This window comes from Plecotus auritus, assembly GCF_963455305.1.
Source record: "Plecotus auritus genome assembly, chromosome: 6".
Classification (NCBI taxonomy): Eukaryota; Metazoa; Chordata; class Mammalia; order Chiroptera; family Vespertilionidae; genus Plecotus; species Plecotus auritus.
This window is the reverse complement of record NC_137773.1, coordinates 153,178,550-153,191,448: the sequence shown is the minus strand read 5'-3', so window position 1 is coordinate 153,191,448 and position 12,899 is coordinate 153,178,550. Positions and strand designations below refer to the sequence as shown.

The window sequence follows — 12,899 nt, the reverse complement described above, 5'->3', positions numbered from 1 at the left end:
ATACCAGCAAAATCATCCAGAAATGTTTATGTTCTAGCAAATTCACTGTGGGAAACAAGTTCTACCCAGGCCCTATATGCTTTCTCCTTTTATAGTCATATCTGGAAAACTTTTAACAGGGAAGTAAGTCTGAGGTATACACTCAGTGTTTACAAGATTCTTCCTGAGTTAGGTCAGCAAGACCATTTTCTTTTCTTTTTTTTTTTTTTAATTTATTTTATTGGTATTTTACAGAGAGGAAGGGAGAGGGATAGAGAGCTAGAAACATCGATGAGAGAGAAACATTGATCAGCTGCCTCCTGCACACCTCCCACTGGGGATGTGCCCACAACCAAGGTACATGCCCTTGACTGGAATCGAACCCGGGACCCTTCAGTCCGCAGGCCGACGCTCTATCCACTGAGCCAAACCAGTTTTGGCAGCAAGACCATTTTCCTTGAAACAGTGTGACAATATGTCCTTCTTTATTTTTATATATTTGTCTTTTATTTTAATTGAATTTAGTGGGGTGACATTGGTTTGAAATATCATACAGTTTTCAAGTATACAAATAAGTGAAACATTATCTGCACACTGCATCATGCACCCATTACCCCAAGCAGAATTTCTTTCCATCCGCATGCCCACCCCCTCTTTGCCCACCTCCACCGACTATATATATATATATACTAGAGGCCTGGTGCATGAAATTTGTGAACGGGGGAGGGGGGGTCCCCTCAGCCCAGCTTGCACCCTCTCCAATCTGGGACCCCTTGTGGGATGTCTGGCCTAAACCAGCAGTCGGACATCCCTCTCACAATCCGGGCCCACTGGCTCCTAACTGCTCACCTGCCTGCCAGCCTGATTGCCCCTAACTGCCCCCCTCTGCCAGCTAGGTCGTCCCTCACTAACCCTCCTGCCAGCCTGGTCACCCTACACAGCTTGTGTTTGGTCATCCGTCTGGTTGTTTCGGTTGTGACGGCCCCTGGCTTTTTATATATTCGGATTTTTTTTTGCTTCACCTTCTTTCATCTAGTCCTGCAGCCCCCTCCCCTCTGGCAGCTGTCAGTCTGTCCCATGTATCCAATCCTCTGAACCTATTTTGTTCATCAGTTTATTTTGTTCATTAGAGTCCACATAATAAGTGAGATCGTATGGTATTTATCTTTTTCTGACTGGCTTATTTCACTTAGCCTAATAATCTCCAGGTCCATCCATGCTGTTGCAAAAGGTAAGATTTCCTTTTTTTTTTTTTTTTTTTTTTTTTAATGGCTGAGTAGTAGTCCACTGTGTAAATTTCCTTCTTTATTTTTATAAAGCTTTCATCTAGGAAAAGACAGTTGGGCTTTCAAAAAAAAATCAACTTAAAAAAATAAAAAAAAGTATAAAAAAGAAAATCAACTTTATTGACAAATAATTAACACACAATATGATGCATCCATTTTAAGTGCATGAAGACAATGTTAATTATGAGGTTTCTTTTTCTCTCTAGGACATATCTAGAATGGAGACTTGGAAGACGTTTTGGGTGATCATCTTTCTTGCAGCTAGCTTTGGCTTCATCAACCCACAGAGAATTGGTAATACATCAGATTCTTATTTATTTATTTATTTATTTTTAAATTAAAGCTTTCAATCTTATAATATAACCTTAGTTAGGTTTTTCCTAAGGCACTGTACATGAGCATAAATTCACACATATAAAGATGAGTAGCAAAACAATAACAAATCAGTTATCCCTCAATTTTTTTTAAAAAAAGCAACAACTGAACTGAACTGCATTATTTGTAGCCTGCTAAAGAGAGTGGGAGATTTTTTTTTTATTGTCAATGGCTGTATAATATAGTAGTCCTTGAGAAAATATTTTTATTTTTTCTTTTCTTTTCTTTTATTTATTTTTTAAATATTTTTTGTTTAAAATATTACATATATTTGTACATATATCTCCTTTTTTCCCCCCATTGACCTTCCCCCAGCCTCCCCTACCCCTGTCGCATGCCCTCATCCCACCCCCCCAGTGTCTCGTGTCCATTGGTGTGCCTATATGCATGCATACAAGTCCTTTGTTTGATCTATTTCCCTCCCTCCCCAACACTCCCCAGCCTTCCTGCTGTAATTTGACAATCTGTTCAGTGCTTTACTGCTTCTGTATTTATCTTTTTATTCATCAGGTTATAATGTTCTTTATTTTCCATAAATGAGTGAGATCATGTGGTATTTTTCTTTCATTGCCTGGCTTATTTCACTTAACATAATGCTCTCCAGGTCCACCCATGCTGCTGCAAATGGTAAGAATTCCTTCTTTTTTATAGCAGTGTAGTATTCCATTGTGTACATGTACCATAGTTTTCTAATCCACTCATCTGCTGATGGGCATTTAGGCTGTTTCCAAATCTTAGCTATGGTGAATTGTGCTGCTATGAACATAGGAGTGCATATATCCTTTCTGATTGGTGTTTCTAGTTTCTTAGGATATATTCCTAGAAGTGAGATTACTGGGTCAAATGGGAGCTCCATTTTTAGTTGTTTGAGGAAACTCCATACTGTTCTCCACAGTGGCTGCACCAGTCTGCATTCCCACCAGCAGTGCATGAGTGTTCCTTTTTCTCCGCATCCTCACCAGCACTTGTCATTTGTTGATGGTTGCCATTCTGACAGGTGTGAGATGGTACTGCATTGTCGTTTTGATTTGCATCTCTTGGATAATTAGTGACTTTGAGCATGTTTTCATATGTCTCTTGGCTTTCCTTCTGTCTTCTTTTGAAAAGATTCTATTTAGGTCTGTTGCCCATTTTTTTTATTGGATCATTTATCTTCCTTTTATTAAGTTGTATAAGTTCCCTGTAGATCTTGGAGATTAAACCTTTATCAGTGATAACATTTGCAAATATGTTCTCCCATACAGTGGGCTTGTTGTTTTGTTGATGATTTCTTTTGCTGTGCAAAAGCTTTATATTTTGATGTAGTCCCATTTGTTTATTTTCTCTTTAGCTTCCATTGCCCAAGGGGCAGTATCAGTGAAGAAATTGCTTCGGCATATGTCTGAGATTTCTCTGCCTGTGGATTCCCATCCATATTTTTATGGTTTCCCGTCTTACGTTTAAGTCCTGTATCCATTTTGAATTAATTTTTTTGTGTATGGTGTAAGTTGGTGGTCTAGTTTCATTTTTTTGCATGTATTTGTCCAATTTTCCCAACACCATTTATTGAAGAGACTGTCTTGACTCCATTGTATGTTCATGCCTCCTTTGTCAAATATTAATTGAGCATAGTGGTTTGGGTTGATATCTGGATTCTCTATTCTATTCCATTGGTCTATATGTCTGTTCTTGTGCCAGTACCAGGCTGTTTTGAGAACAGTGGCTTTGTAATACAGCTTGAAATCTGGTATTGAGATCCACCTACTTTGTTCTTCTTTCTCAGGATTGCTGTGGCTATTTGGGGTCTTTTTTATTCCAGATGAATTTTTGGAGAGTTCTTTCTAGGTCTGTGAAATATGCCATTGGCATTTTAATGGGGAGTGCATTGAATTTATAGATTGCTTTGGGTAGTATGGACATTTTAATGATGTTGATTCTACCAATCCACGAACATAGTATGTTCTTCCATCTGTTTACGTCTTCCTCTGTCTCTTTTTTCAGTGTCCTGTAGTTTTCTGTGTATAGGTCTTTTACCTCCTTAGTTAAGTTTATTCCTAGGTATCTTAATTTTTTTGGTGCGATGGTAAATGGGATTGCTTTTTTAGTCTCTCTTTCTGTAAGTTCACTATTGGTGTGTAGAAATGCCATAGATTTCTTGGTGTTAATTTTGTATCCTGCTACATTGCCAAATTCATTTATTAAGTCTGTTAGTTTTTTGATGGAGTCTTTTGGGTTTTTTATTACAATATCATGTCATCTGCAACTAAGGACAGCTTTACTTCTTCTTTTCCAATTTGGATGCCTTTTATTTCTTCTTCTTGTCTAATTGCAATGGCTAATACTTCCAGTACTATATCGAACAGGAGTGGTGAGAGTGGGCATCCCTGTCTTGTTCCTGTTCTTAGGGGAAATGGTTTTAGTTTTTGCCCATTGAGTATGATGTTAGCTGTGGTTTTATCATATATGGCTTTTATTATGTTGAGGTATGATCCTTCTATTCCCACCTTGTTGAGAGTTTTTATCAAGAAAGGGTGTTGGAGAGAGAAACCAAGATGGCAGCATAGGTAAGCACCTAAACTGCTGCCTCGCACAAAAATTTCAAAATACAACTAAAAGACAGAACGGACACCATACAGAACAACAGGAAAGCTGGCTGAGTGGAAATTCTACAACTAGAAGGAAAGAGGAAAGCTCACGGAGAAGGAGCGGCAAAGAGCTGAGGTATGGAGACAGGCGTGCGCAGAGAGGAAGGGTGGTGGAGTGCCTGGCTGGCTTTCTCTGGCGGGAGGGGGAAGGAAGCCCCCGACTGCACTGAACCCCAGTTCTGACTGCACTGAACCTCAGTTCCGACCGCACTGAACCGCAGTTCCGGGCGAGCCCCTGGGGACCCACGCTCTTACGGGGGAAATTTGGACTGTAAGGCGGAAACTCGGGAACCGCGGAAGGTAGAGGTCTGGAGACTCGTGCGCAAGGGCAGGGCTGATGGGAAGCCAAGATTGTCTGCTCTGCCCTGAGACTCCACCCCTTCCAAGCTGAGCAAAGAGGCATTTGCAATTTGGCAAGTCTAATCTTATAAGGCTGTCTCCAGCACCGAAAATCTCCCAGTGTAGACACAGCTGATCCTCACAGCCAACTGGCCTGCAGGTCAATTCCTCCCAGTGATACCAACAACAATCAAGACTTAACTACAACAAGGCTGTACACACAGTCCACAAAGGGGTGCACCAAGAGTATCCACCTCAGGTTAACTGGGGAGGCCGACCCACTGGGCCATATAGGAAACCTAGCACACAAAGCTACCCTACCAACTCAGGGAAGCAGTGAAAATGCGGCGTCAAAGAAACAGATCACAAATGAAAGAAATGGAGGAAAACAAACGACTGGATATAGAATTCAAAACCACGGTTATAAGGCTTTTCAAGAATATCCTAGAAAAGGCCGATAAATATAATGAGACCCTCGAAGATATGAAAAAGGACCAACTAGAAATTAAACATACACTGACTGAAATAAAAAATATTATACAGAGACCCAACAACAGACTAGAGGAACACAAGAATCAAGTCAAAGATTTGAAATACAAAGAAGGAAAAAACACTCAACCAGAAAAGCAAAAAGAAAAAAGAATCCAAAAAGTTGAAGAGAGTGTAAGAAGCCTCTGGGACAACTTCAAGCGTACCAACATCAGAATTATGGGGGTGCCAGAAAAAGAGAGAGAGCAAGATACTGAAAACCTATTTGAAGAAATAATGACCGAAAACTTCCCCCACCTGGTGAAAGAAATAGACTTACAAGTCCAGGAAGTGCACAGAACCCCAAACAAAAGGAATCCAAAGAGGACCACACCAAGACATCATAATTAAAATGCCAAGAGCAAAAGACAAAGAGAGAATATTAAAAGCAGCAAGAGAAAAACAGTTCATTACCTACAAGGGAGCACCCATACGATTGTCAGCTGATTTCTCAACAGAAACTATGCAGGTCAGACGGGAGTGGCAAGAAATATTCAAAGTGATGAATAGCAAGAACCTACAACCAAGATTACTCTACCCAGCAAAGCTATCATTCAGAATTGAAGGGCAGATGAAGAGCTTCACAGATAAGAAAAAGCTAAAGGAGTTCATCACCACCAAACCAGTATTATATGAAATGCTGAAAGGTATTCTTAAAGAAGAGGAAGAAGAAAAAAGGAAAGATAAAAATTATGAACAACAAATACATATCTATCAACAAGTGAACCTAAAAATCAAGTGAATTAAAAATCTGAGGAACAGAATAATCTGGTGAATATAATAGAATCAGGGGCATAGAAAGGGAGTGGACTGATAATTCTCAGGGGGAAAGGGGTATGGGGAGTGCAGGAAAAGACTGGACAAAAATCGTAAACCTATGGATGAGGACAGTGTGGGGGGAGGTAAGGGCAAAGGGTGGAGTGGGAACCGGGTAGAGGGGAGCTATGGGGGGAAAAAGGGAAAACAATTGTAATAATCTGAACAATAAAGATTTATTAAATAAAAAAAATAAAAAAAGGGTGTTGGATTTTGTGAAATGCTTTTTCTGCATCAATTGATATGACTATGTGATTTTTATCTCTCAATTTGTTTATGTGATGTATCACGTTAATTGATTTGCGGATATTGTACCATCCTTGCATTCCTGGGATAAATCCTACTTGGTCATGGTGTATGATCTTCTGATATACTGCTGGATCCAATTTGCTAGAATTTTGTTGAGGATTTTGGCATCTACATTCATGAGGGATATTGGCCTGTAATTCTCTTTCATTGTGCTGTCTTTATTTGGTTTTGGTATTAGGTTGATGCTGGCTTCATAGAATGAGCTTGGAAGTGTTCCTTCCTCTTGAATTTTTTGGAATAGTCTGAGGAGGATAGGTTTTAGTTCTTCCTTGAATGTTTGGAAAAACTCCCCTGGGAAGCTGTCTGGCCCTGGGCTTTTGTTTGCTGGAAGCTTTTTGATGACTGCTTCAATTTCTTCCATAGTTATTGGCCTATTGAGATGTTTAGATTCTTCCTGATTGAGTTTTGGAAGGTTGTATTTTTCTAGGAATATGCCCAGTTCCTCCAGGTTGTCCAATTTGTTGGAATAGAGCCTGATTGCCCCTAACTGCCCTCCCCTGCAGGCCTGGTCACCCCCAACTTCCCTCCCCTGCAGGCCTGGTCACCCCCAACTTCCCTCCTCTGCTGGCCTGGTCACCCCTAACTGCCCTCCCTTGCAGGCTTGGTCCCTCCCAACTGCTCTCCCCTGCTGGCCATCTTGTGGCAGCCATCTTGTGTCCACATGGGGGCAACCATCTTTGACCACATGGGGGCAGCCATCTTGTGTGTTGGAGTGATGGTCAATTTGCATATTACTCTTTTATTAGATAGGATTGGATATTAACCCCTTATTAGATGTATCATTGATGACTATCTTATCCCATTCAGCAGGATGTCTTTTCATTTTGTTGATGGTTTCTTTTGCTGAGCAAAAACTACTTAGTTTGATGTTGTCCCATTTGTTTACTTCTTTTATTTCCCTGTTTTCCTTTATTAAGTTTAAGGGATGAATGGAAGGCCATGGTTAAGGATCTAATTGCAGGGTCAAATGTCTGTTAGAATGGAACAGAGAGTGGCAGGTGAACAAGGGTAGATGATAGCCATGAGAAAGCGAAGATGATTACATGCTTAGACCGCATGCATATTAGATATCACCAAAGAGCTGTGCAGGCCCACCCATGGGTTGTAAAGGCACTAATTTGGGAGAGAGGGATTTACAGCCAGTAGCTGCCAGTTTTGTAATGTTTTTATCTTAACTTGACTCTCTTCTCCAGTCTGCAGCCAGGCCTCTGTGGGAGATGTCGTGTTTCTAGTGGACACAAGCATCGACCCCCAGTATACCCGCCACGTGCGGAACTTCTTGTACACCATGGTGAATGCCTTCAACGTCAGCAGAGAGACCATCCGCGTGGGGCTGGCCCAGTACAGCCATGCGCCCCATTCCGAGTTCCACCTTTCCACATACCACCGCAAAAGTGATGTGTTGAAACACATTCGGGGGTTTCAATTAAAGCCTGGGAGCCCTGGAGGCACCAAGTTGGGCCTGGCCCTGCAGTTCCTTCTAGATCACCACTTCCAGGAAGCAGCGGGGAGCCGGGCGAGCGAGGGAGTGCCTCAGGTCGCCGTGGTGCTCAGCAGCCGCCCCTCCGAGGACCCTGTGCAGGAGCCTGCAGTGGCTTTTAGGAGGGCAGGCATCCTGCTCTATGCCATTGGCAGCAGAGGTGCCCCTGTGGCCGCGCTCAGGGAGATCGCCAGCAGTCCAGTGGAGAAGTTTGCTTCTTTCATTCCCAACTTCTCTGCTCTGGGCAGCCTCACCCCCAAGCTGCGGAAGGATCTCTGTGACACTTTGGTAAAGGCAGCTCAACCTGTTGACCACGTCTCTCCAGGTACGAAGGCCTTTCCCTTCTTATTTCTGATCTAGAAGTCACAGAACTCAAGGCTTTATCTCTTATTCATCCCGTGCACTGTCCTTATTTCCTATATTTGTGCATATTTGATTTTTTAAAAATATATATATATTTTTATTGATTTTTTACAGAGAGGAAGGGAAAGGGATAGAGAGTTAGAAACATCGATGAGAGAGAAACATCGATCAGCTGCCTCCTGTACGCCCCCTACTGGGGATGTGCCTACAACCAAGGTACATGCCCTTGACCGGAATCAAACCTGGGACCTTTCAATTCACAGGCTGATGCTCTATCCACTGAGCCAAAGGTTAGGGCTATATTTGATTTTAATATTAAAATTTTGCTAAACCATCTGTGCTCTATGCTCTTCTCCAACCATGGACCTAAACTTATCAACTCTTTTATTTTACTTTTTTAATTCTGTGGGCTTTATGCTGGTTCTATATAGACATGTAGTATAAGTCCATTTTTGATGAAAGAAATATTTGTTCCTATGGTATTGTTATTCATAGATTAATTTACCCATAGTGCCTGGATGGGGTGCAGAGAAGGGAGAGAGGCATATCCCCCCCTCCCCGGGCCAAGGAGGCTGGCTTATTTTACTGCCAGGAAGCTGGCTTACTTTGCTGTGAGTGTGTTGTAATGTACTGGTTAAGAGGACGAATTTAGGGGAAAGAAAGATCTGGGTTCAAATCCCGATTCGCCACTTTCTGAATGTGTCATCTTGAACATGTTACTTTATCTCTCTGAATCTATAAATTTTCTTTCTAGGATGATAGTATCTGCCTCAGAGAGTTGTTGAAATAATTAAATAAAGTTATGCAGGTAAAGTACTTATCATAGTGCTTAGCCCATCAGAGATGCCCAGAAGCATCAGAGTCATTACCTGTGGTGATATACTTGTCATCAACTTTGAACTTCAATTGGTACTGATAGGGCATACACTGGTAAACATTCTTTATAAATTAATTGTTAAACTCTATAAGAAAGCACAGAATTTGAACAGAGAAAGAGAAGCTCACTTGTGGGTTCCATCAAAATCCACAAGAAGATACAGCCTTCATTACTTATTCTTTATTGTGATACTTTTAGATAGGGTGGGTGAATTGGAAGAAGTGCTAAAACTTTTGAACCATTTGATGCCACAGGTGGGTGGTAATAATATTGCTCTTGGACGGCCAAGTTGTGTGTCTTACTTTTGCGTAATGCTTCCAGGTGCACAAAGAGGTTTGACACACATAGTAATAACTAGTTTGCTTGGCACTATGTAGTTTTCAAAACTTGTTTGCCTTGCCCCTTGGACTGGTACATAGATACATAATGCTTTTTTTTTTATTAGATACTCAGGGCAATTAGTATTTGTTTTTGCATAGTTCCATAAGGCAATCAGTATCATTATTTGCATTTCCCATGTGAGGAAACTGAAGCCAAGGTAACATAACCGATGGCAGAGCTAGGACTTGATCCCAAGTCTTTCCGAGCAGATCCACTTCAGTAGGAAGGTGTCTGAGAGTGTGTTCATAGTGAGCAGAGCCAAAGGCAAGGACTTGGATGCACGTTCTTTGTCATGGAAGAGCTCCCAAAGCGGGTTGGAAGGATGTAGGACAGAGAAGTAGAGGAAAGAAAGGAAGGGTCTGACCTTAGGCAGACGTTCCACAAAGGGTAGTTTTAGCCTGATCCTACAGGAGAACTCAGGATTGCCTTGACCCAAGGCAAGGAGCTAGACTTTGTAGGCAAAGCCACTCCAGTACCTGAAAAGTCCTCCAAAGAACAGTGTATAGAAATAGTAAAAAGGGATCCGAAAGGACCTGGGCAGAACACTGATCTTATCTGCTGTCGTAGATTATCTTATTTCATCCTCAAAACAATCCCACGAGATTGTGAGGGCTGGTGGAAATATTTCAGTGCTGTAGAGAGAGAATTGAGGGCCATAGAGGTGATTGATGACAGGTCACAGGGCTGCTAAGTGGTGGAGCGACAATGAAATGAATCCTAGGACCTGGGATACATTCCAGCTTTCTGACTTGTTGGTGCCAGCAAATTCCTAGAAATGAATTTGTTCCCACTGGAGAGAGAACAGCCCCCTTCTCAGCATGCTGCTACATTTATAGAAGTGTTTTTCTCTTAACGAGAGTTAAGGATTGTCCAAGTGGATTTCAAGGTTGGAGGTATCAGCAGAGCGTGCCAGAAGCCTCAGAAGATGATGGAGTGGAGGGAAGGAAAGGCTCAGGGGATGTTGTTGCTTTTCTGAGCACAGCATCATTTGGGGTGTCTGAGGACCACTGAGCATAGGTTTCTTGGCATTGCTCTCCCTTTCTGTATACCGTTTGGCTCCATAGGTTCTAGGCATTTCGAGTGAAGGTCCACAGACCCTATCCCTTTCGTCCTCTCTGTTGCAGCTTGCAGAGAAGCAGTCCTGGCAGATATTGTCTTTCTAATAGACAGCTCAACCAGCATCGGACCCCAGAACTTCCAGAAAGTGAAGAACTTCCTTCACTCTGTCGTCTTGGGACTTGACATCAGCAGTGACCAGGTCCGAGTGGGCCTCGCTCAGTATAATGACAACATCTACCCAGCCTTTCGGCTGAACCAGTACCCTCTGAAGAGTGTGGTCCTGGAGCATATCCAGAATCTGCCCTACCGTACAGGAGGCACCAACACAGGGGCCGCCCTGGAGTTTATCAGGACCAACTATCTGACTGAGGCAGCTGGCAGCCGGGCCAAGGACATGGTTCCTCAGATAGTTATCCTGGTGACAGATGGGGAGTCAAATGACGAAGTCCAGGAGGCAGCTGACAGGTTGAAAGAAGACGGTGTTGTTGTGTATGTGATAGGCATCAACGTCCAGGATGTCCAGGAGTTGCAAAAAATGGCCAGTGAGCCATTTGAGAAGTTTCTCTTTAACACGGAAAACTTCAACATCCTGCAGGATGTCTCAGGAGGCATTCTTCAGTCACTGTGCTCAGCAGCGGAGGGTACAAAAAAAGGTAAGAAGCTGGGTCACACCCCACGTTCCAATCAGGATGCCTACGGACAATATGAGCCAGGATACACTGAGCACAGTGGGAGGTAGGAGAAGGAGCTGTCCGCCATCCCTGGAGAACCTGGGGACATTTCCTGAATGAAGGAACATCTGAGCTGGGAGTGAAGAATGAATGACGTTCTCATGTGTAGTAAAGAACACCCTGCCATGTTGATAAGAGGACATAGCATGGATTTTGAAGTCCAGAAGATATGTTTAAAATTATTTTAAAAAATGTTTTCTTTTAAAATTGATGTTTAGAGAGAGAGGAAGGAAGGGAGAGAGAGAAAAAAAACAACAACACATCAACCGGCTGCTTCCTGCATGCTCCCCACTGGGGTTCAAGCCCACAACCGCAACCTGGGCATGTGCCCTGACCCGGAATCAAACCAGGGACCTATTGGTGCATGGGTTGATGCTCAACCATTGAGCCACACTGGCCAGGCCAGAAGACATGTGCTTTTTAAAAATATATATTTTATTGATTTTTTACAGCAGGAAGGGAGAGGGATAGTTAGAAACATCGATGAGAGAGAAACATCGATCAGCTGCCTCCTGCACACTGGGGATGTGCCTGCAACCCACGTACATGCCCTTGACCAGAATCAAACCTGGGACCTTGCAGTCCGCAGGCCGACGCTCTATCCACTGAGCCAAACCAGTCAGGGCTTTTGTTTGTTTTTAATACTGTCTTTGCTACTTTCTAGTTATGTGAGCATGGACAAGCAGTTAAACTTCACTTTAGTTTTCTCATCTGAACAATGAAGATAATAATACCTATCAGCAGGATGGTTTATGAGGATTGAATAAGATAGAGTACATAACAATCTCTAGCACAAAGTAACTGCTCAGTATATGTTAACTTCCCTTGTTTTCTCCATTGGTGGCAAAGAGTCATTGAAAGATACTTTAGTCTAATGAAGCAGACAACACAGGCAGCACGAGTATAAGAGGGAGAGAGCCTCGTGACAGTCTCACGTGGAGGAGGTGGAAGTACAATATGTACAGTGTTACATATATAGAGTACTTCTTCCTCTTATGTACCCCTCCCTCACAAAATCATCCTTGTATTCCATTTCCATGATACCTTGATTTGATTGACTCCCTCTTCTGTGCCTTTCCCTCCCCCTTTCTCTCTCCTTTTCCAGAATTCACCCAGGCCTATGCAGATGTGGTCTTTCTTGCCGACACCTCACAGAACACATCACAGGCCAGTTTCCAGAGGATGCGAAATTTCATCTCCAAAGTGGTTAAAATGCTAGATGTTGGCAGGAACAAGTACCAAATTGGGCTGGCTCAGTATGGTGGTCAAGGTCACACTGAGTTTTTGCTCAATACCTACCAGAGCCAGGATGAGATGACTGCTCACATCCATGAGCACTTTGTTGTCCGGGGAGGCTCCAGGAGGACAGGCAAAGCTCTGCGATACCTTCATCAGACCTTCTTCCAGGAGGCAGCGGGAAGCCGATTTCTCCAGGGCATCCCCCAATATGCAGTGGTCATTACCTCAGGCAAATCGGAGGATGAAGTCTGGGATGCCGCACAGACATTGAGGGAGAAAGGTGTGAAAGTCATGTCTGTGGGCGTACAGGACTTTGACAGAAGAGAACTGGAGGGGATGGGGACCCCACCCCTTATCTATGAGATGCAAGGACAAGATGGAGTCAGACAGGTGATACAAGATGTGAATATGGTGATCCAAGGGATGGGGCAGTCCGGGTCCAGGACAGAGGCCGAGAAGGACACTACAGTAGGTAAGGTTTGATCTCTAGGTATGTGAGCTACTGGGAAGTCT

General features: G+C 42.9%; 1 protein-coding gene across 1 annotated transcript in view; it reads left to right on the top strand.

Moving 5' to 3' along the window:
• Positions 1-1,483: 1,483 nt before the first annotated feature.
• The window catches only part of LOC308251860 (collagen alpha-4(VI) chain-like), a gene marked incomplete at both ends in the record, with an annotated part of 97,408 nt that continues 85,992 nt past the window's right edge, over positions 1,484-12,899 (top strand). The window contains 4 exons of the mRNA XM_080675525.1: positions 1,484-1,559; positions 7,450-8,061; positions 10,482-11,069; positions 12,253-12,858. Of these exons, the coding sequence (XP_080531651.1) occupies positions 1,484-1,559; positions 7,450-8,061; positions 10,482-11,069; positions 12,253-12,858 (1,882 nt within the window). The remainder of the gene's footprint in view (positions 1,560-7,449; positions 8,062-10,481; positions 11,070-12,252; positions 12,859-12,899) is intronic.